The following is a 21088-nucleotide window of genomic DNA, read 5'->3' as shown; positions in this document are numbered from 1 at the left end:
TAACAACAAAATGAACACCAGATTAAATTTAGAATATACGGTGTTCAAGAAGATAGAAATATCTGTGCAATCTCACTTGTTGACATAAAACTCCAATGAAGTAGATTAGAGAAAATCTGAGTGGCCCAAGGTGTCATAAGAAGTCTACTAGTAGTGAGTCTGGTCTGCTGTCACACCAGCAACCCTCCTGATTAGCTCAGTAACTTCTCTCTCCCACTGAATTATCGTAATACTTTCCTGTGCCAATCAGTCAAAAAGAATTCATGCATTTATTCACTGCTCTGTACCAACCCTTGATACAAAGACTAAGACTCCTCTGCCCCTCAAAAGCTAATAGTTCAGTAGCATATAAAGTAATAGGTCCAGTATGGCATAATGAGTGCATTCCTATAGGCATGTGCAAGGTATAGTGGCACAAAGGACTTCGTTAGAAGACTCTTGAAATCAAGGGAAGCAGCTAGTGTGATGAGCATGGGGAATTCTGGGAGATACAGCTGGACAGGTAGTTGGTCCAGGTCACTAAGTGCTTTTTAAGCCAGCAATGGGAAGCCACTGAAGGATTTTAGAGTAAGATTTGTGTAATTAGTATTTAAAGATCCCTCCCAATATAAGCTCCATGAAGATGGGACTGTTTGTTTCATGGTTACGGTCCTAGTGCCTGACACATAGTAGTATTCCATTTGTTAAAAGGAAGAAAAACTGATGAGATTTGCATGTTTGAGAGATCATTGACAGTACTATGAATCTTACATATTGAGACTGGAACTAGAAGACCAATTCAGAAATCCTCAAACCAGGCTGGCTACACAACAGACCAAGAGGGCTTGAACTACCAGGAGCAATGAAGAAAGAGGGGAGACGGTGAATACACAACATTTGAGGACTGACCAAAGCAAGGAGTGAGGGGGAAGAGTTAGGGAATCACGAATCATTCCCAGACACTTGGCTTCATTAATTCATTTGAAAGACATCAACTACCAAATGGTCATAAGACATGGGCCCTGCCATCATGACATTTATAGGATGTTGGGGAAGATGTATGGTTAAACCAACTATTATGATACTGTGTAAAAGTGACTATGTGCTATGATAGAGGCACATACAGGAGCTCAGAAGGGGGAGAGGGACTTCTAAATTCAGTGGAAAGCAGGGAACATTTTCTATAGGGTATAGTCATTGAGTTTTGAAGGATGATATGAGTTATCTTACAAAGTTAAAAGTTTAGGATGTGCTGAATAACAAGTGGAATTATAAGAATAGGAAATGCAACACATTTAATATGCAGATCATACAGTGTTTCAATGGCAAAGCCAAAACCAGAACGTTCATTCTGACTCCCAGGCATCAGTCTTTTCACTTTACAATGTTCCCTATTAATCACATGCTCAACAGGTGGGGAAGCCCTAATGAAATGATTAGTATTAATTCAACATCACTGAATATTGCCGGGAGGATTTAAGAAGGAACGAAACAATGAGTCCTTCAGCATATTGTTCATCCTAGTAAGCAGTTACTCACTAGAGAGAGTTAAAGCATGTCCTTCCAAAACTCAAGTCCACCCAGAACCAAAGACCTTGTTTGGAAGTAGGTTCTTTGCCAATGAAATTAGTTAAAGATTGCAGCGTGAATTAAGGTAAGACCTAAATCCAATCATTGGTATCTTATGAGAGGACAGAGACACACAGAAGGAAGATGGCCACGTAAAGACCAAAGCCAAGGTTGGAATTCTGCAACCGCAAGCCAACTAATTAATAATGCTAGGAGCCTTTAGAAGCTGGAAGAAGGAAGGATTTCTCCCTGTGGCTTTGGAGCATGGGCCTGCTGACACCTTTGTTTCAGACATCTGGCCTCAAGAACAACGAGAGAATACATTTCTGTTTTTAGCCACCAAGTTTGTGATGATTTGCTGCGGTAGCCATATAAAATGAATATAATCACATTTTTTTCTGAATAAGTAATACAATATAGTTCAAAAATCAAGAATAAAATTGTATACTGTGAAAAGTCTCCCTCCCACCCCTGCCTATTTGCCTGGTTCCCTTCCCATCTCAAACATGTAGGTAACCTCTGTGTCTCCTATATAGTCTTCCAGAGATTTGTAATGTATATAAGCAAAAAAGTAAACACATGTTTCTGTACATAGACACAAACTTTCTTTTAAAAAAATCAGGAAAAAAAGTGGTTTGCATATTTTTTCGCTTCGTGAGATCATGATTTGTTTCCCCAGTCAGTCCACAGTTCCTTAAGAACATGCATGGACTGTTTCCCCAATATGGGATTGTGGACTGTGCACACAGCATCATCTGATAAATGATAACTAAATCCTATCCCAGAGCACCCGGTCCTCACTGGACTCTCCATTTCCTTACCTCCTGCTGCCCCTTGTGTTCCTCTGAACCTGCACTCACCAAAGTCAACAATAGTCTCCATAGCAACACAGTTTAGTGGAATCTTGCTAAGTCCTGATGTTGCTGGACCTCTTGGCAGCAACTGATACTTACTGCTCCTTGAAACGTTCCCTTCTCAGGGCTTTGATAACTTTACACTCCCCTGCTTTTTCCTCCCTTCTCTTCCACTACTCCTTCTCTACCCTCAAGATTCTGCTTTAGATCCTCTTCTCAAGCTCTTCCTTTTCTCCTAGATGATTTTATTCACTCCTGTGAATAACTCCCTGCTCTATAGCAAAACCAAAACCCTGAACTCCAGACTATCTATCTTTTAAAAAATACTTATTTATTGGAAGAGTGCAAGCGGGGGAGGAGCAGAGAGAGGGGACAGAGGATCCAAAGCAGGTTCTGCACTTACAGGCTGACATCAGCAAGCCCAAAGTGGGGCTCCAACAAGATCATGACCTGAGCTCAACCAACGGAGCCACCCAGGTGCCTCTATCTATCTGTCTGTCTATCTATCTATCTATCTATCTATCTATCATCTATCTATGTGCCCACCCATTACTTTTCTCATGGATCATAGGTTTGTCAAATTCAACATCTCTAAGAGGTAACCTCTATCTTCTCTTTCCCAAACCTTGCCCTTCCTCCTGCTCCTGCCACAGTGGCTGCCTAGGGCAGAAACCCAGACATCATCCCTAATGTTTCTATGTCCCTCACTTCCCACGGTCACCAAGTTCTGTTGAGTCTCCACGATTCCTCATTATCTCTCAAAACAGTCTCCTCTCGACTGCAGGTCAATACTCTAGTCCAAACACCATCAGCTCTCCTAAGACTCCCTCGACAGCGTCAGCTCTTTTCTGTAGCTAGTGATCTTTATAAAATGCAAATCTGAGCATGTCTCTTCTCCTTTAAAAACTGTATTTAATTCCCTAACTGCCTTTAAAAGGCATACCTTCCTGGGAGCACCTGGGTGGCCCACATTGGGTTCTCTGTTGTCAGTATGGAGTCGGCTTCAGATCCTCTGTCCCCCTCTCTCTGCCCCTCGCCCACTCACTCTCTCAAAAATAAATAAACGTTAAAAAATTTTTTTAAAAGCATACCTTTCTTAATTTCAAGGTGCAAAATCTGCTTCTTCCCTACTCCTTCAGTTTCCTCAAATACCTTCCCCCCATTTTACTGGATTTTTCAGTTCCTCCAACTCATGCTTCCTCTTCAGGGCCAGAACACAGACACTAATAACAAGGTGTATGGATTTGGACCCCAGCGCAGCAACTTACCAGTTGACTTTGTTCACCCTTCTTTTCTTAATCTCCCTGTGCATCAGTGTCCTCATAGGTAAAATAGGGATCATAACAACACCTACATCAAAGGTTGTATTAAATTCGTTAATATATGCAAAAGTAGTTTAAGGAGAATAATGCCTACCCTACAGTAAGCTCTGTATAAGTATTAACTACATTTTTACACAAGTGCTAGGTGTTGGGGGATGCAATGATGTCTTTTTCTTACTCCGGCTTTCAGTGGGGGAGGACGAGAAAGATATTAAATAATTAAATGCAAATATGATAAGCATAAAATACAAAGTGGAAAACATAAAAGAACATAGAACCCAGGTGTTCCTTGTCCAGACCCCTAATAGCCTAAAAATCCATAGCAATGGGTGGGAAGCGGAGATCCTCCAGACCCTAGGTGGCGCTGCAACACCCCCACTCCCCCCCAAGCTGGCTAGATAAAGGGAGATCGCAGGACGCGCTACACAGGTCACGTGCCCTCGCATTTACCGCCCCGGCGTTCACTAGCTCTTCGCTCCACGTGACTCACTTCCTCGGAGATGATTGGTCTGTGCGAGGCACGTGGGCAGGGGCGGCTCGAGGCGGGGCGGGGCAGGGTGGGCGGAGGGGTGGGGCCGAGGGGCGGGGCTGGAGGGGGGTGGTTCGGCGCGGGGGCCGTTGGCTCCAGACAAATAAACATGGAGTCCATCTTCCACGAGAAAGTGAGTGTCCGCGTTCGGTGGGGAGCTGTCTGTTGTGCCGTGGCTGCGGTAGGGCGCGGTACAGCCTCTTCCCGCAGAGCTGGCGGGGGCCCGATCGCCCCCATCCCAGCCTCGCCGGGCGGGGGAACTTCGTAGGGAGGGCAGCTTCACCGACGCCCCCACCGCACCCTCTGCCAAAGAGGCCGGTGCCCGAGGTGTCCGGGGCTCGGGACGCCCGGGCAGCTGGGAGGGAGTGAGGGCAGGGCCGGGGACACCATGGGGGCACGGGAGTGTGGTGGCACCGAATGGGTTAGCTTCCGCGCTTCCCTTCCACTTTCCGTGGGCTTCACTCTCCATTCCCTTCTCCCCCAGTCTCTCTAGGTTCTAGTTAGTCACCTCTTGAACCCTTCCCTCGACCCTCCCCAACTCCGCCCCACTCCCTCAGTCCCACTTCTGGCAGAATTAACTTTTCCTCCTCTGGGCAACTCTGTTCTATATTGGAACCTCCCATACACTTAGATCTCCGGGGTTGTGTTCTTGTCCTCCTGCACCGGGTCCCTGAGCCTCCCTAGGGCGGGGACCTTGGCTCGTCCCACGTAGGGCCTGACACTTGGGGAAGTGAGGTAGGAAATCCTGAGCGCCCCTGAACAGGGAAGTCGTCACAGGAGTTTTTGTTACGGGGATGTCTAGGTTTCGTTTCTTTTGGTAGTTGCATCTTTCCGGATCAGGAGGCCAGCTTCCTTATTAGTTATCAGGACTAGACTGGAATAATTTTGTTGTTGTTCACCTAGCCTGTTTTGCTTTTATTCTTTACGACCATGCACTTGAAGATACATTGGTGGCATGTGGAGAAACAAGCTATTTGGGTGTGAGTGAAACCTTCCTCAGGACAACTTTGGCACATGATAGATACATTGTTTCATAATAGTTTCGTGTTTGGAAAGGATTGTCGGGGAGGCTTTTGTTTAGTAGGAGCAGCAGGGTTTGGTTTTGTTAAATACTTGTAAACGATCATTTATCCATTCACACAAAGCCACCAAAGACAAAAGAGACACAGGATGGATCTAAACAAGTTGTTCAATGGAATGCTTTTCTTTATAGAAAACATTTTAGAACGTTTTGGCACTGGAGTAGACCAGTTTTTATGTTGGGGGGGGGGGGGGAGGAAGGACTCCTATAGTTACCACTAATCTTTTGACTTGATTGACGTGATTGATGAATCTTGGACAAGAGAAAGTTAGTTGCCTGGCTAAGGAGATTGAATGAAGAGAACCCTCCATATACATATTTTTATTCCTAATTTTCAAAAGCTTTGGTATAGGACCAGATGTTTCAAATGGAAGACTTTAAACTTTTTCCACACCACCTCTTGAGAGTTACATATTTTTACAGATATTGATTGACAGCCATTGGCACTGTTGGGATAGATTTCAGTGAAGGTAACTACTAAACCTGGGTGGTTTAGTAGCTGGGTGCTAGCCTCATAAAGGTCTACTTTTCCTGAAAGAAGTCACTCTCGATTATCAACATCTGTGTAGGCTTAAAGGTACTTACAAAATACATTTATCCTTATCAACTTATATGTACTTCACAGATGAGGGCTTTTGAAGTTTTTTAGGCATATTTCAAGAGTATGGAAAATACCTATAACCACAGGGCCCGTCGTGAATCTCATACACAGTCTATTCTGGGAATGTTTGAGCTTAATATGCCGTTTTTCAGCACCCTCCTTTCCCCGTCTGCCGCATACATATGACCTTTGTCAGAGCACCAGCGTTGGCGGTAAGGAAGCTGTATATATAGAGATGCCTGCCTTGCAACTACTTCCTCTGGGAATGTTGGTTTCCCCATTTTCACAGTGGCGCCACCTTGAGTGCCCTTTGTTAAGTTAGGATGTAAACTTAACAGTTGTTCTGTGGTATATCCCCAGTGCCTCAGATGGTGCCTAGCACATAGTTGCTCAATAAATATTTAAGTGAATTAAGAGAGTTTCTTGAGCTTCTAAGATGTGTATGGTGGTAGTTATCTAAAAGAAACCATTTTTCTGTAAGTATTTTAGGCTTTGCAGGTCACATACTGCCTCTCATATGTTCTTGTTTGTGTGTGGGTGTGTTACCCAACCATCTCAAATCATAAAAACCACTCTTAGCCACCGGAGCAGGTTGTATTTGGCCTATTGGCTAGAGTTTGCCAAGCCCTAACAAACCCTCATACTAAATGGCCACTAACTGCCCGGTGTTTTGGTGTTTGTTTTAGTTCTGATGTCTGCTTTCTGTCATTTCTGTTACCATTTCTATTGCTAACTGCTCTTGGTGTGGGCACAGTGCCATCCAAATTGGTACTTTTAATGTAAATTGAGAGTGTAGCCACACTTGTTGGGATTGTGTTTAAAATTAATGAAAATGCCAGAAGATGCTGAGCTTTGACTTGATGCTTTTCATTTGGCCTTTTTGTGATTGTTGGTTTCTAGCTGTCTTGAGGATATTGGAGGTCTAGGGACAACCCAATCCCAAATGAGTGGCTCGAGGAAGTAATAATAGCACAGACTTCACTTCTGCCTGAGTTTGAATCCCGGCTCTGCTATTTACAATCCATACGATCCTGAGCAAGTTACTCATTATCTCTCTGTGCTCCAGTTTCCTCCTCTGTGGTGTGAGGATAATGAAGTGTCTACCTCAGTTATAAACACTTGGAATGCTTCCTGGCACATGTACTAGGGAAGTGCCGGCCATTGTTGTTACTCAGATACTTGTGTTTGCTGGACCTCGCCATAGGGGGTGAGAGCTTAGCGTCACTGAGATGAGATGAAGAAGTAGTCATAGGTTGATTGTGTGGGCACTTTAGGCCGATCCTGAGTGCACCTGAAGGTTTATGCCTGGTTTCCGTTGTAATCAGTAGTGTCTGTGGGAATTTGAACTCGTTGCAGGTTGGTCCTGAAGACTTTAAGGACGGTGAGAGAATGATTTGGTTACACTTACCCTCTGTGTAAGTGTATTTTATAAAACCCTCTGTGGTTTTGTAAAATACCTCGGTAAAGCTGAACATACAGATTGTTCATCCTCTGATCCCAATACAAGAAGTCTGGGCCTAAAATCATGGCATTTCAATGCTACTGAACTTTGACCATAGCACATATAAACTTCTATCCAACTTTGGTTTAAAGCTCCACGAGGAAGAGGTGGGTGGGGATAAATTGGTGGGCTGGGAATGGATAATATTAGGTGGGGCACTTGTACAATTTTTTTTTTTGGTTCATGTAGAATTTGATTCACCTTGTTTAAAAAGTGATTTTAAATTTGGACTGAACAATTTGTTCTTTTCTTCTATTAAATCATATTAGAAGTACAGAACTTGCCATTTCCTGTGACAGTTTACTTAGACAAAGTTTGATATCAAGTGCTTATTTTTTTGTACTTCAAAGCTAGGTTTTTAAATTATTTTACAGAGATCGAGCAGAGAATCAAGGCAGAGGGAGAGAGGGTTTTCCAAGCGTGGGACTCAATCCCACAACCCAAGCCAAAACCAAGAGTCAGCTGCCCAAGTGACTGAGCTACCCAGGCACCCCAAAGCGAGTTTTTTAGAGAGAGAATTTTTTATTAAATAGTTGGCTTCACTATTTCAATATATGTCTTAAATGTGACGGCCATAGTTTGAGAGCACCAAACTGAGGCATGTAACCTGACAGCCAGACAGAAAATTTGCATTAGGACTGTTCCCAGAAAATCCGGTGTCTGGTGACCATAGTAGGAAGTTCTTGGGGCTCCTGGGTGGCTCAGTCGGTTAAGCGTCTGACTTTAGCTCAGGTCATGATCTGACAGTTGGTAAGTTCTAGCCCCACATCAGACTCTCTCTGTGCTGGTAGCATGGAGCCCCCTTTGGAACCTCTGTCTCCTTCTCTCTGCCCCTCTCCTGCTTGCATGAGCTCTCTCTCTCTCTCTCAAAAATAAATAAACATGGGGTGCTCGGGTGGCTCAGTCATTTAAGGGACCAACTCTTAGTTTCAGCTCAGGTCATGATCTCACAGTTCGTGAGTTTGAGCCCCACATCAGGCTCTGTACTGACAGTGCAGAGCCTACTTGGGATTCATTCTCTCTCTCTCTCTTTCTCTCTCTCTGTCTCTCTCTCTCTGCCCCTCCCCGACTCATGCGTGTGTGGCCTTTCTTTCTCTCTCTCTCTCTCAAAATAAATAAACTTTTAAAAAGTTAAGTACATAAATAAACGTAAAAAAAGGAAGCTCTTGATATGTGAAATACCTGTATCTTAGCAGAGTTGTTGTGGTTATTTGAACTTTTTTAGCTGTAACAAACACACGTTAAGGGTACACACACCATAAGAGTACAGCTCAGTGAGGTCTCACAAAGTGAACACATGTGTAAATAATTCTTAGATCAGGTAACAGAATATTTATTTGCTCCGCTTAGGCCTTCCTCCAGATACTGTCCCTTCACCCCACCTTTACCCTTGTGAGGGTGATCACTGTCCTGAATTCTAACGTCATGGATGAGTTTGGCCTGTTTTTGAGCTTTTATAAATGGCATCATACAGTGGCTGCTCTTTGAATCTATCTTCTTTAACGTTGATTCGTCTGTGTTGTTGCAGGTCGTTGTAGTGAATTCATTCTCATCGTCATATAGTTTTCCCTTGTGAAAAGAGCACAGTTTACCCATTCTGTGATGGGCATCTGGATGCTTCAGGGTGGGGCATTACCAGTAGTAGTGCTAGGAACATTTTTATATGTGTTTTGATGAATGTACGTTTACATTTCTGTTGTTGGCATTATGTACCTAAGAGTGGAATTGCTAGACCACAGGGTTCGTATATGTTAAGCTTTAGTAGATACTCCAAATAGTTTTCCAGAGGGGTTGTACTAATTTGCATGTCCACAAGTGGTATTTTGATGTCTCTAATCTCCAACATTTTAGCCATTTTGGAGAGCGTATAGTAGTAACATACTGCAGTTTTAATATATCGTTCCCTGATGGTTGATGACGTTGAGCATCTTTTTGTCTGTTTGTGAAGACTTGTTTGTCTTGCCCGTTTTTCAGTAGAATATAAGCAGGATGGCTGTGTATTCCTTCAGTTCACGTTGTATTGTTCAGAGGAAGTTTCTTTCTAGAGGTAGGAATACAGTAGAAGGAAAAAGAGGTGGAGACACTTTCTCTTGCACTATGTGGCTGTGACTTCAGGGATACTGTCTTCAGCTTCAAGATACTTCTATACCAAAATATGAAGATAAGCTTATCTTGGCCCCCTCCCTATCTTGCGCTCAGACTCTCTCAATGCTGCCTTCCTATTCCATTGCATACATATACCCTGTATCATTTTCTGAAGCTGAATTTTGTTCCTAGAACCAGGAGAAATATGTGTCTCACCAGGTGTTGCTCTTTGGAGTCACCAAAGAGTTCTGTGTCACTCTTGAGTGACAGAGCAAATCGTACAAGGTAAGACAGGCTGGGTTAAGGCATAGACTTTAGTGGAGGAAAGGAGAACTTAGAGGGCCAGGGTTAGTGGGAGAAGAAAGTATTCTCATTTTCTGCCATCATTCCACAGAGGGGTCTGTGTTCACAGGAAGGGATCTCCTTCACCAGTGAGTTTCCCTTCTTCCAGGGCAAGCATGGGAAAGTGACATTGTTGTGGGGAGCAGGGTGATAAGCAGACTGTTCAGGGCCAGGCAGCCGGGATTTATTTGTTTTTTTAAATTTTTTTTAATGTTTATTTATTATTGAGAGACAGAGAGACAGAGCACAAGCGGAGAGGGGCAGAGACAGAGGGAGACACGGAATCCAAAGCAGGCTCCAGGTGCTGAGCTGTCCGCACAGAGCCCGACGCGGGGCTCGAACTCACCAACTGTGAGATCATGACCTGAGCCAAAGTCGGACGCTTAACCGACTGAGCCCCCCAGGCGCCCGAGGCAGCTCGGATTTACATTTGGGGTGCCAACTGTGTGAGGGCCAGCTGCCCAGCAGCTGAAGACCCTGGGGCCCATGGGAAGTTGTACTCCCTCCACCCCCCCAACGATACGAAGCCAGTGATGCCTCCTTGGATGCAGCCCTCCTTGCCGGCTTGTTCAGAAACGAGCTCCAGGTGTGGTTTGGGGAAGTTTTGCTTGTTGTACATACTGCATAGACATTTTGTGCAGAGCTCCCCGAAGAGAACCTTGGTTCGGTTGGCTACAGGTCTTCATTAACGTCGAGCGGGATCTTTCCTACCTGTATCAATTCTTGAGATACTTTTGTTCATTGATTTGAAACTCCTTGAATAAGCATTTAGATCGATAGATTATCTTCAAAAAAAATTTTTTTTAATGTTTATTTATTTTTGAAGGAGAGAGAGACAGAGCGTGAGCGGGGCACCAGCAGAGAGACAGGGAGACATAGAATCCGAAGCAGGCTCCAGGCCCTGAGCTGTCAGCGCAGAGCCTGACATGGGGCTCGGACTCAAGCCGTGAGATCGTGACCTGAGCCGACGTCAGAGGCTTAATCGACTGAGCCACTCAGGCCTCTTGATCGAGTAGATTATCTTGTTAAAAGAACACACATGTTCTAGGGATTAAAATTTCGCTTACAGTGTTAGTAATTTTCCATGGAACCTCCAAAGAGATATATTTTAGGTACTGAAAATGAGAGGTGCTAATGTTTTTATAGAGTAGTTTCTAGTGAAATGTGAAATTTGGCATATTTGTAGAGAATGCTGTTTGTTTATATAAGTCATTCTCAAGTTTTTGATCATAGAGCTAAATAATTGTAGTTTCCTTAATGGTAAAATTATAAAACAAGTGTTAAATGAAAATTCAGGTACTTCCGTAAATCATTGCTGTTGAAAGCCAAAAAGGCTCGGTTTGGCTGCGTTAGTGATTAAATTCCTCTTGAGAGGAAGATACCGTACGAGTCTGTTCAGCAAATCACATTTGAATTTTTTCTTTTGAAAATATTAGCAAGAAGGCTCACTTTGTGCTCAACATTGCTTGAATAACCTATTGCAAGGAGAATATTTTAGCCCTGTGGAGCTGTCTTCCATTGCCCATCAGCTGGACGAAGAGGAAAGAATGAGAATGGCAGAAGGAGGAGTCACCAGTGAAGACTATCGCACTTTCTTACAGGTACTGACTGTCAACTCACCGAATCAGGTTCTGAAAAAATGTGGGTACCCTTTAGAAAAGGATGAAGCATTCTTCCTATGGGGATCTGACTTGTCGGTTATAACTATGCTCTTGACTTCATAAACGGGACCGCGCAAGATGTTATTTTAAATATGCACACCAATGACGGTTTCTATCCTTCTCTCCCCACCCTCCACCCCCGCCTCAACGACCCATCCGAAATAAACAGCAGCCCTCGGGAAATATGGACGACAGTGGTTTTTTCTCTATTCAAGTAAGTGGTTAGAAGCATGTACTAAGGGCTCTTGATGTCCGGGCACTGATCGCGCTGAGGATGTGGTCAATACGCATCTCTTCTCGCAGCATCTCTTTTCACGGTCACTGTAATGATGTGACCTTCAGCGGTCCTTCTAGTAGATTGTGTCTAAGAGTGTAAGATTATTAAAAAATAAAAATAAAGCCATAGAACACAAGGAAAAAACTGGGGGAAAAAAGTGTAAGATCATACTCTAGAGCACTAGATTTTTATAGAGATAAACATGAAAATTAAGATTGTAGAAACTTCATTTTAGAGTAGGGCGTTTTGAAAGAAGACTATGTAATTTACATTTGGATGCTGTTAACCGTAGTTCCAATAAGAGTATTTCAGACTTGCTACATCTTGGATAAATTTGAGAAAATGCAGCACCTCACTACCTTCCATTTAAATCCGCGTACCAGGACTGGATTCCTTTATTACGGTCTGTGGCTTTTGCTTTCTTTCTTTTTTTAAACTTTCGGCTCCCCTTGAATTCTGTGGGTGAATGTGTATGTACTTGTGAGATTCTTTTGCCTTATCCATGGGTCTTTCATTCTAACAGCCGGGAGGTATATCCAGAGTTCTTCCAGAAGCTCTCTCGAGGAGCCTGTTCCGTCCCCCTGTATTGTCCTCCTGGACCCCTCATTCAGTAGCCTCTCCGTCCGGCACTGCTCCACATGGGCGGTACCCGGTGAGAGCTGCCGCAGCGCTAGAGGAGGCTCGAGCGGGCCCTGCGCTTGCTGTTGCCTGTTTGTGCGACACTGGGACGCTGGTCTTGGTGCCTGTTCACGTCTGCCCCCTGCGTTGTGTTCGCTGTTTATCTGTGCTAGCTGGCACCTGGTTCACTTGCTGCTCTGTTGGCTGCCTCGGAGGGCGGAGAGTGAATTTTCAGAAATGTCCTTTTTTCTCCCCCAGACAGTTGGAAGTAATCAGGCTTATTTATTTATTTTTTCCTACGAATTACAAACCCATGATGGTAGTTCAAAGTCTGAAAGCTTCAGTTTAAATTCCCAGGAAGAATCCATTTTTCATAGACAAAATTTTCATCACTACTGACATACCAGGTAGTGAGGTTGAATATAACTTTTCTTTTTTTTTTTTTTTTTAAATTTTTTTTTTCAACGTTTATTTATTTTTGGGACAGAGAGAGACAGAGCATGAACGGGGGAGGGGCAGAGAGAGAGGGAGACACAGAATCGGAAACAGGCTCCAGGCTCCGAGCCATCAGCCCAGAGCCCGAGGCGGGGCTCGAACTCACGGACCGCGAGATCGTGACCTGGCTGAAGTCGGACGCTTAACCGACTGCGCCACCCAGGCGCCCCTGAATATAACTTTTCTAAAGCAGGACCTGGAGCAGCCAGATTATTGTGTGTATATAGTGGACTCAGAGCCTGGAGCCTGCTTCGGATTCTGTGTCTCCCTCTCTCTCTCTGCTCCTCCCCTGCTCATGCTTTGTCTCTCTCTCTCGGTCAAAAATAAATAAACATTGAAAAAAAAAAAAGAAGAATACTGAGTAGAATATACATCTGGATTTTTGAGACAGTTTTATCTTGGAATTATGTGGTTCTCTGGAATGTTCCAGAAACCTAGTGTAAAAAGGACTCTTTTATAGGTACTTTTTTTCTTTTATGGATTCAGTGATGTATTTATACACATACTTTTTATTTTTTTTTTATTTTTTTTTTTAATTTTTTTTTCAACATTTATTTATTTTTGGGACAGAGAGCGACAGAGCATGAACGGGGGAGGGGCAGAGAGAGAGGGAGACACAGAATCGGAAACAGGCTCCAGGCTCTGAGCCATCAGCCCAGAGCCCGACGCGGGGCTCGAACTCACGGACCGCGAGATCGTGGCCTGGCTGAAGTCGGACGCTTAACCGACTGCGCCACCCAGGCGCCCCTATACACATACTTTTTAAAAAGCATAGCCTTCTAGGGAAAATTATGAAGTACAGTTGTTTATGCAACTAACATGGCTGCGCTACTTAATTTGGAATTGAATGGTTTAGCTCATGAAAAATTTCTTTTTTTTTTTTTTTTTTTTTTTTTTTTTTAAACAGGTTATAAGCAATGCCTTGAAGGTTTGGGGTTTAGAACTAATTCTCTTCAACAGTCCAGAGTATCAGAGGCTCAGGATCGATCCCATGTAAGATTTTATTTTGCTCTTCCACATTGCTTTTTCTAAACTTGATTTTTAAAGTTATAATTTCTTAAAGAAGCAAAGCATATTTTGAATGCTTTTGTCTTGCTTGATGTTCCCTGTTTCATTCCCTCAGAGTTCGCTGTGACACCTTTTGGGGATGTCCGTGCACATCTGCCCATTAACTCCCCTCCTCCCTTCGGTGTCAGGCAGCACAGGACTGATCCTTAAAGGGTGTGTGGTGCCATCATTCTTGCATGTGGCATCACTAACCTGCAGAGAGATTTCTACTGTTTGGGTTTTGGTTTTGGTTTTGTTTTTAATGCTATTTTGTAATTTCTCAAAATCTGTGATGCTTCACTGTAAGCACAATCCTAAACTATCATGTTTTGTATAATACTTGCTAGTAGGTAAACTAAATGAATGTGAACTCTGTTATTTCAACTTAATATTGTGTATGCATTTTTTTCTTTTTCTAGAAATGAAAGATCATTCATATGCAATTACAAAGAACACTGGTTTACAGTTCGAAAATTAGGAAAACAGGTAATGTTTCTCCTTTTGTCTTTTTTCTCATTTTGCCCTCCATTTGCAACTAAAATGTAAAGGATCGATACCTCCCGGATGAAGAAATTTACCAGTAACGTGTGTGTATGGTACGGTTTTAATCTTAACGGAAATTTTCTCTTTTCAAAGACAGTAGCAGTTTCCCTTATAGGTTTATTTGTAACAACCATGCACAGTTGATGCTTGAACGACATGGATTTGAACTACATGGGTCCACTTATCCGTGGATTGTTTTTTACAGTACAGTACTATAAATGTATTTTCCTTCTGATCTTCCTTTTATTTTTATGGTTTTCTTAGTAACATTTTCTTTCCTCTAGCTTTATTGTGAAAGTAAGTATATCATAGGTGCCTGATTGGTCGATGGAACATGCAACTCTTAATTTCAGGGTTGTGAGTTCAAGCCCCACGTTGGGCATGGAGCCTACTTAAAAAAAAAAGTATACAGTACATATGCGAAATGTGTGTTAACTGTTTACATTAGCAGTAAAGCTTCCAGTCAACGGTAGGCTATTAGTACTGAGTTTTTTGAAGAGTCAAGCTATACGTGGATTTTCAGCTGTGCCAGGGGCCAGCACCCTTAACCCCCACGTTGTTCAAGGGTCAACTGTACAATTTAACTACATAAGAAAAGCTTTCTATTTAATACAGTACAGAAGGGGTCACTTTTAGTGAGTTTTTATGGGATAAAAATGTTCTTCCAGTTAACTATGACTTTATAGATGTGTTCTCGGCACACAGTAGCGTCATGAAGCCTGAAATAGCATCCAGCATGAATAAAAAGTTTTCAGTCATGTTTGCTTTAGCATATCAAGATTATCCACATTCCAAAATGTCATGTAATACATAAGGCTTCATAAAATCTATGTGGATATAATACGTACATCTACATAAAACTATTTTTTTAAAAGAACACGGAATGTGTCTTGAACAAGCCTTTCTTAAGATCAAGAAACGTACCTAAGGTGTTATTTTTTAAGATAATTACCAAAGATCTTTGGATACATGACACTATTTTGAAACAATTATGTAAAGTCCTTTTTAGGGGCGGCTGGGTGGCTCAGTTGGTTAAACATCTGACTCTATTTTGGCTCAGGTCATGGTCTCACTTGTGTGGGTCTGAACCCCACATCGGGCTCTCCACCGATAGTGTGGAGTCTATTTGGGATTCTCTCTCTCTGCGCCTCCCCCCCATACACTCTTTCTGTCTCTCAAAAATAAATAAACTTGGGGCGCCTGGGTGGCGCAGTCGGTTAAGCGTCCGACTTCAGCCAGGTCACGATCTCGCGGTCCGTGAGTTCGAGCCCCGCGTCAGGCTCTGGGCTGATGGCTCAGAGCCTGGAGCCTGTTTCCCATTCTGTGTCTCCCTCTCTCTCTGCCCCTCCCCCGTTCATGCTCTGTCTCTGTCTGTCCCCAAAATAAATAAAAAAAAAAAATAAATAAAAATAAATAAATAAATAAATAAATAAATAAATAAATAAATAAACTTAAGAAAAAAGCCCTTTTTATTAGAATTTTGAGTCTTGGGGCGCCTGGGAGGCTCAGTCGGTTAAAGGGCCTACTCTTGGTTTCAGCTCAGGTCATGGTCTCTCGGTTTCGTGAGTTGGAGCCCCTCGTCAGGCTCTGTACTGACAGTGCGGAGCCTGCTTGGGATTCTCGCTCTCTCCCTCTCCCTCTCTCTCTGCCCCTCCCCCACTCACACCATCTGTGTCTCTCTCAAAATAAATAATTTAAAAAAAAATGTTTTGAATCTTGGAAAGAGGAATATTAGAAATGGTCCAATATATGGGGCGCCTGGGTGGCGCAGTCGGTTAAGCGTCCGACTTCGGCCAGGTCACGATCTCGCAGTCCGTGAGTTCGAGCCCCGTGTCAGGCTCTGGGCTGATGGCTCAGAGCCTGGAGCCTGTTTCCGATTCTGTGTCTCCCTCTCTCTCTGCCCTCCCCCGTTCATGCTCTGTCTCTCTCTGTCCCAAAAATAAATAAACGTTGAAAAATAAATAAATAAATAAATAAATAAATAAATAAATAAAAAAGAAATGGTCCAATATAAAAAGAAATGAACTTATTGATACGTTCAGCAACGTGGGTGAACCTAAAAATAATTATGCTGAGTGAAGGAAGCCAGATACAAAATACTATGTACTGTAAGGTTCCATTTGTGTACAAGTCTAGAAATTGCAGACTAATCTGTAATGACAGCAGATTAACCAGCTGTTGCCTGGGGATGAGGAAGGTGAGGAGCAGTGAGAGAGGAGGATCACAAGGGCCCTGGAAACTCTCGGTGGTGGTGATGGTTTCTTGGGTGTACACATATGTTAAAGCTTCAAATTGAACACTTTTAAGTATGTGCAGTTTCTCGCATATCAGTTATAGCTCCACAAAACTTTTGGAAAATAAAATAATACGAAGCAAAAAGGAAAATGAAATCAAGAATGAGTGCACTGATTAAATCAATAAAAGATAATTCAAAAATAGAAACACTGCTATTATGTTTTAAGTCCTTTTAAGTCCTGTGACCCGATTATTTCTAAAGGTCCCTCCTGAGTTGTACAAAGAGCAAGTAAGGAGGTACGTTGCAGTAGAGGCTGACCTGAGTGGGGGTCAGCTCCAAGGAGAAAGCAGAGAGGACACTGCCGAGATTATTTAACCTTCAGCTTTTATTTATATCTTTAAAAAATTATGATCAAGTATTCTTTACCTTTCCTGTATAATCATTGGATTTTTTTTTTTAAGATCTGAAGACTTAGGTTCCAGAAGTTCCTTTGGTGATTTGCATGTAAACTTGCATCATTATTTTGAGAGATTTTACTAATTTTAGTTTAAAATTGAATTTTCACATTTTAAATTACTTAATCTTTTATAAATACAAGAAATGTCCAATTTTAACTTATTATATTTGGCTCTAATTTATATTTTTGTTTACAGTTATGTTTTTCACTGTAGACTCTTTTGTTAGAGGTCCTTGTATTATGAAAAAGATGACTGGAAACGTTTTTTTTCCTATTTATATTTTTTAAAATTCCAGTATAGGTAACATACAATGCTATATTAGTTTCAGATGTACATGTAAGTGATTCAGCAGCTCTGTACATGACTCAGTGCTCATTACAGTGAGTGCACTCTTGGTCCCCTTCACCCATATAACCTGTCCTCTACCCACCTTCCTCTGATAACCACCAGTTTGTTTTCTGTAGTTAAGAGTCTGTTTTTTGGGGCGCCTGGGTGGCTCAGTCGGTTAAGCATCCAACTTCGGCTCAGGTCCTGAGCTCACAGTTCGTGAGTTCGAGCTCCGTGTCAGGCTCTACGCTGACAGCTCAGAGCCTGGTGCCTGCTTTGGATTCTGTGTCTGTCTCTTTCTCTATCCCTTGCCTGCTCACACTCTGTCTCTCTCTCCATCAAAAATAAATAAACATTAAAAAATTTTTTTTTTAAAAAAGAGTCTTTTTTGGTTTGTCTCTTTTCCCTTTGTTCCTTAAATTCCACATATGAGTGAAATCCTATGGTATCTGTCTTTCTCTGAGTTACTTCACTTAGCCTTATACTCTCTAGATCCATCCGTGTTGTTGCAAATGGCAAAATTTAATTCTTTTTTATGGTTGAATAATATTCCGTTGAGAAAGAGAGAGTGAGAGTGTGTGTGTGTATCTCCTATCTTCTTTATCCATTCATCTATTGGTGGACACTTGGGCTGCTTCCATAATTTGGCTGTTGTAAATAATGCTGCAATAAACATAGAGGTGCATATGTCTTTTCAAATTAGTGCTTTTATTCTTTGGGAAAATACCCAAGTAGTGGAGTTACTGGATCGAAATGTAGTTTTATTTTTAAGTTTTTTGAGGAAACCCCATACTGTTTCCATACTCCATACTGTTTGCATTCCCACCCACGGTGCAGGAAGGTTTCTCTTTCTCCACATCCTTGTCAACACCTGAGTCTTATGTTTTTGATGTCAGCCATTCTGACAGCTGTGAGGTGATATCTCATTGTAGTTTTGATTTGCATTTCCCTGATGGTGAGTGATGTTGAGCATCTTTTCATGTGTCTATTGGCCATCTGGGATGTCTTCTTTGGAGAAATGGGTGACTGGAAAAGTACTATAATCTCTGTCAAAATCCAGGAAAAGTAGTTGGTCATGATGTTGACAGTAACTTTGGAAACTTTTGTATCTTGTGGGTTACATTGGGAATCCTATAAAATAGTGACTAAGTGATTTTAATTACATGTGACAGTGGTTCAGTGATCCTTGTAAAATCATTTGGCGGTTTTGAATTCCCTTCCTGGAATGTCTGCTTTTCTCACAATTGGAATCTTTTGGCCAAAATTACCAGTAGTGGGAAGACTTTGTGTTGGTTTCATTTTTCTTCAGTATAATGTGATTAGGGTTTTGTTGGGCTGATACTTTGAAAAAAGATTTGATTATACCTATCAATAAAGATACTTTAAAGTAGTATCAATTTCTGTACTCTTTTTTGGGGTGGGAGATACAAAGTTTATGACTTAAAGCAAAATTTTATTTTATTTTATTTTGTTTTTTTAATTTTTTAATGTTTTATTTATTTTTGAGACAGAGAAACAGAGCATGAGCAGGGGAGGGGCAGAGGGAGAGGGAGACACAGAATCTGAAGCAGGCTCCAGGCTCTGAGCTATCAGCACAGAGCCTGACGCGGGACTCGACCTCACAAACCGTGAGATCAGGACCTGAGCCGAAGTCGGCCACCCAACCAACTGAGCCACTCAGGCACCCCAAGCAAAATTTTATTTTTAATTAAAAAAAATTTTTTTTTATGTTTATTTATTTTTTGAGAGAGAGACACACAGTATCCGAAGCAGGCTCCAGGCTCTAAGCTGTCAGCACAGAGCCCAATGCAGGGCTCAAACCCATGAACCATGAGCTCAGGACCTGAGCCGAAGTCGGATGCTTAACTGACTGAGCCACCCAGGCACCCTGCAAAATTTTATTTTTAAAACATTTAATACTGGTAAATCTGCAACATTTATTTCAGTTTTTAAAAATCATATTATTAAATTACTTTTTAAAAATCTTGGTTTGACATGTTTTCAGTGTTTAGATAGCCTTAGTAAGTTTAGATGGGTTGTATTTATTCTTAACATATGGAACTTCCCTATTACTTATAATGTACATTAACTTAAATACTTAAAATTTTTTTCCAGTGGTTCAACTTGAATTCTCTCTTGACGGGTCCAGAATTGATATCAGACACATACCTTGCACTTTTCTTGGCTCAATTACAACAGGAAGGTAAATAAAGACTGAAATTTTTATAATATTGTCTTTCAAAGTAGCTTAAGAAAACCAGCTCTATTAGATGTAAGTATAACAATACTGTCTTTATGGCAGGGGCAGTGAAATCATCTTTATGTTTTTCTTGGTGAACTGTAATCTGTGATTTGCATGATACTATGCATCCAGTTAGAGTTTTCACTGACACTTGGCCCTCCCCTGAGGTTGCTCCTGCCTTAGCAACCCCACTAAGTAATGGCTCTTGTTCCTTCCAGACCCCACGGACTCCATGGCCGGGCGTGGTGGGTGGGGGTATTCTTCTTGCTTCTTGCTTCTTGCTTCTTCAGGCCACTGTTCTTGCCTAAAGACTCCAGCTTCTCTAAAATACCTGGCACGAGAGTAAACTCTGCCTCCTGCTCTTTTCCGTTCACCTGTGATCCTCTTTTTCCATGGAATATTTTAGGGTCTGACTCACTGTTTTCTCTCAACTTGAACTCTTCATCGTTGTTAGTGATTTCTACACAAAAATCCATCCGATTCCGTACATTTTTATTTTCAAAGACCAGTTTTTTCATCTTGCCTTTGCCATTACCAACAACGGTATCACCTTCAAATCCCAATTACAGGCATTTTAGTCTTTGACAATTGCCTATCTTTATACCATATTTTCTCCGTTTTCTGCATCCAGCAATTCTTTTTTTTTTTTTTTTTTTTTTAGCAATTCTTTAAACCCTACCCAAACATTCCCCTTATATCCTTGCCTCCTGTCTGACCCTGCTTATTTCTGTAACCCATCATTATAATCAATCTGATGCGTTTCTCCACTCCTCTTTCCTTCCCTCTATTATACTTTCATGACAAAATGCCAGCCCTGGTTAAAACTAGATCTTGGGCTTGTCCATTCCTGCATCAGAGCAGCTGAACATGGCTACGTAAAATGGGGTGACTGATTTTGCTTTAAATTTATGATGACAAATTTCAAATGATCCTTTAGGGCTACTTGACCTTGCTACTGTGTTTTCATAGTAAGGTCACTTGCCACTGTCCAAGATGGTTATTTTCCAGTTCCTCTCTTCAAATCTCTAACCACTCACCTCTTCCTGACCCCTAGCTATGACCTTCCTTTGTATTCTGACAAAACAGAAACAATGAAAAGAGGGGCGCCCGGGTGGCTCAGTTGGTTGAGCATCCGGCTTCAGCTCAGGTCATGATCTCAAGGTCTGTGAGTTCAAGCCCGGCGTCGGGCTCTGTGCTGACAGCTCGGAGCCTGGAGCCTGCTTTGGATTCTGTGCCTTCCCCTCTCTCTGCCCCAACCCACTCGCATTCTGTCTCTGTCTCTCTCAAAAATAAATAAACATTAAAAAAAATTTTTTTTAAA

General features: G+C 42.1%; 1 protein-coding gene across 7 annotated transcripts in view; it reads left to right on the top strand.

The window, feature by feature from the left end:
* The first annotated feature begins 4316 nt into the window (after positions 1-4316).
* ATXN3 (ataxin 3) overlaps positions 4317-21088 on the top strand; it is a 39047-nt gene continuing 22275 nt past the window's right edge. For 6 of the 7 annotated variants that reach the window (XR_003969668.1, XR_003969669.1, XM_030319813.1 and 3 more), the window contains exons 1-6: positions 4317-4386; positions 11300-11464; positions 11694-11738; positions 13822-13907; positions 14381-14447; positions 19641-19728. Coding sequence is in view for 5 of the 7 variants with exons in the window: in XM_030319813.1 (XP_030175673.1) it covers positions 4363-4386; positions 11300-11464; positions 11694-11738; positions 13822-13907; positions 14381-14447; positions 19641-19728 (475 nt within the window). In the remaining 2 variants the exon portion in view is untranslated. Of the gene's footprint in view, positions 4387-8949; positions 9807-11299; positions 11465-11693; positions 11739-13821; positions 13908-14380; positions 14448-19640; positions 19729-21088 lie in introns of those variants that run through there. The other variant, XM_030319815.1, reaches the window with a different exon arrangement.

Source organism: Lynx canadensis, chromosome B3 (assembly GCF_007474595.2).
Source record: "Lynx canadensis isolate LIC74 chromosome B3, mLynCan4.pri.v2, whole genome shotgun sequence".
Taxonomy (NCBI): Eukaryota; Metazoa; Chordata; class Mammalia; order Carnivora; family Felidae; genus Lynx; species Lynx canadensis.
Note: the sequence above shows the minus strand (reverse complement) of the source record. Positions and strands in the feature narration are given on the sequence as shown.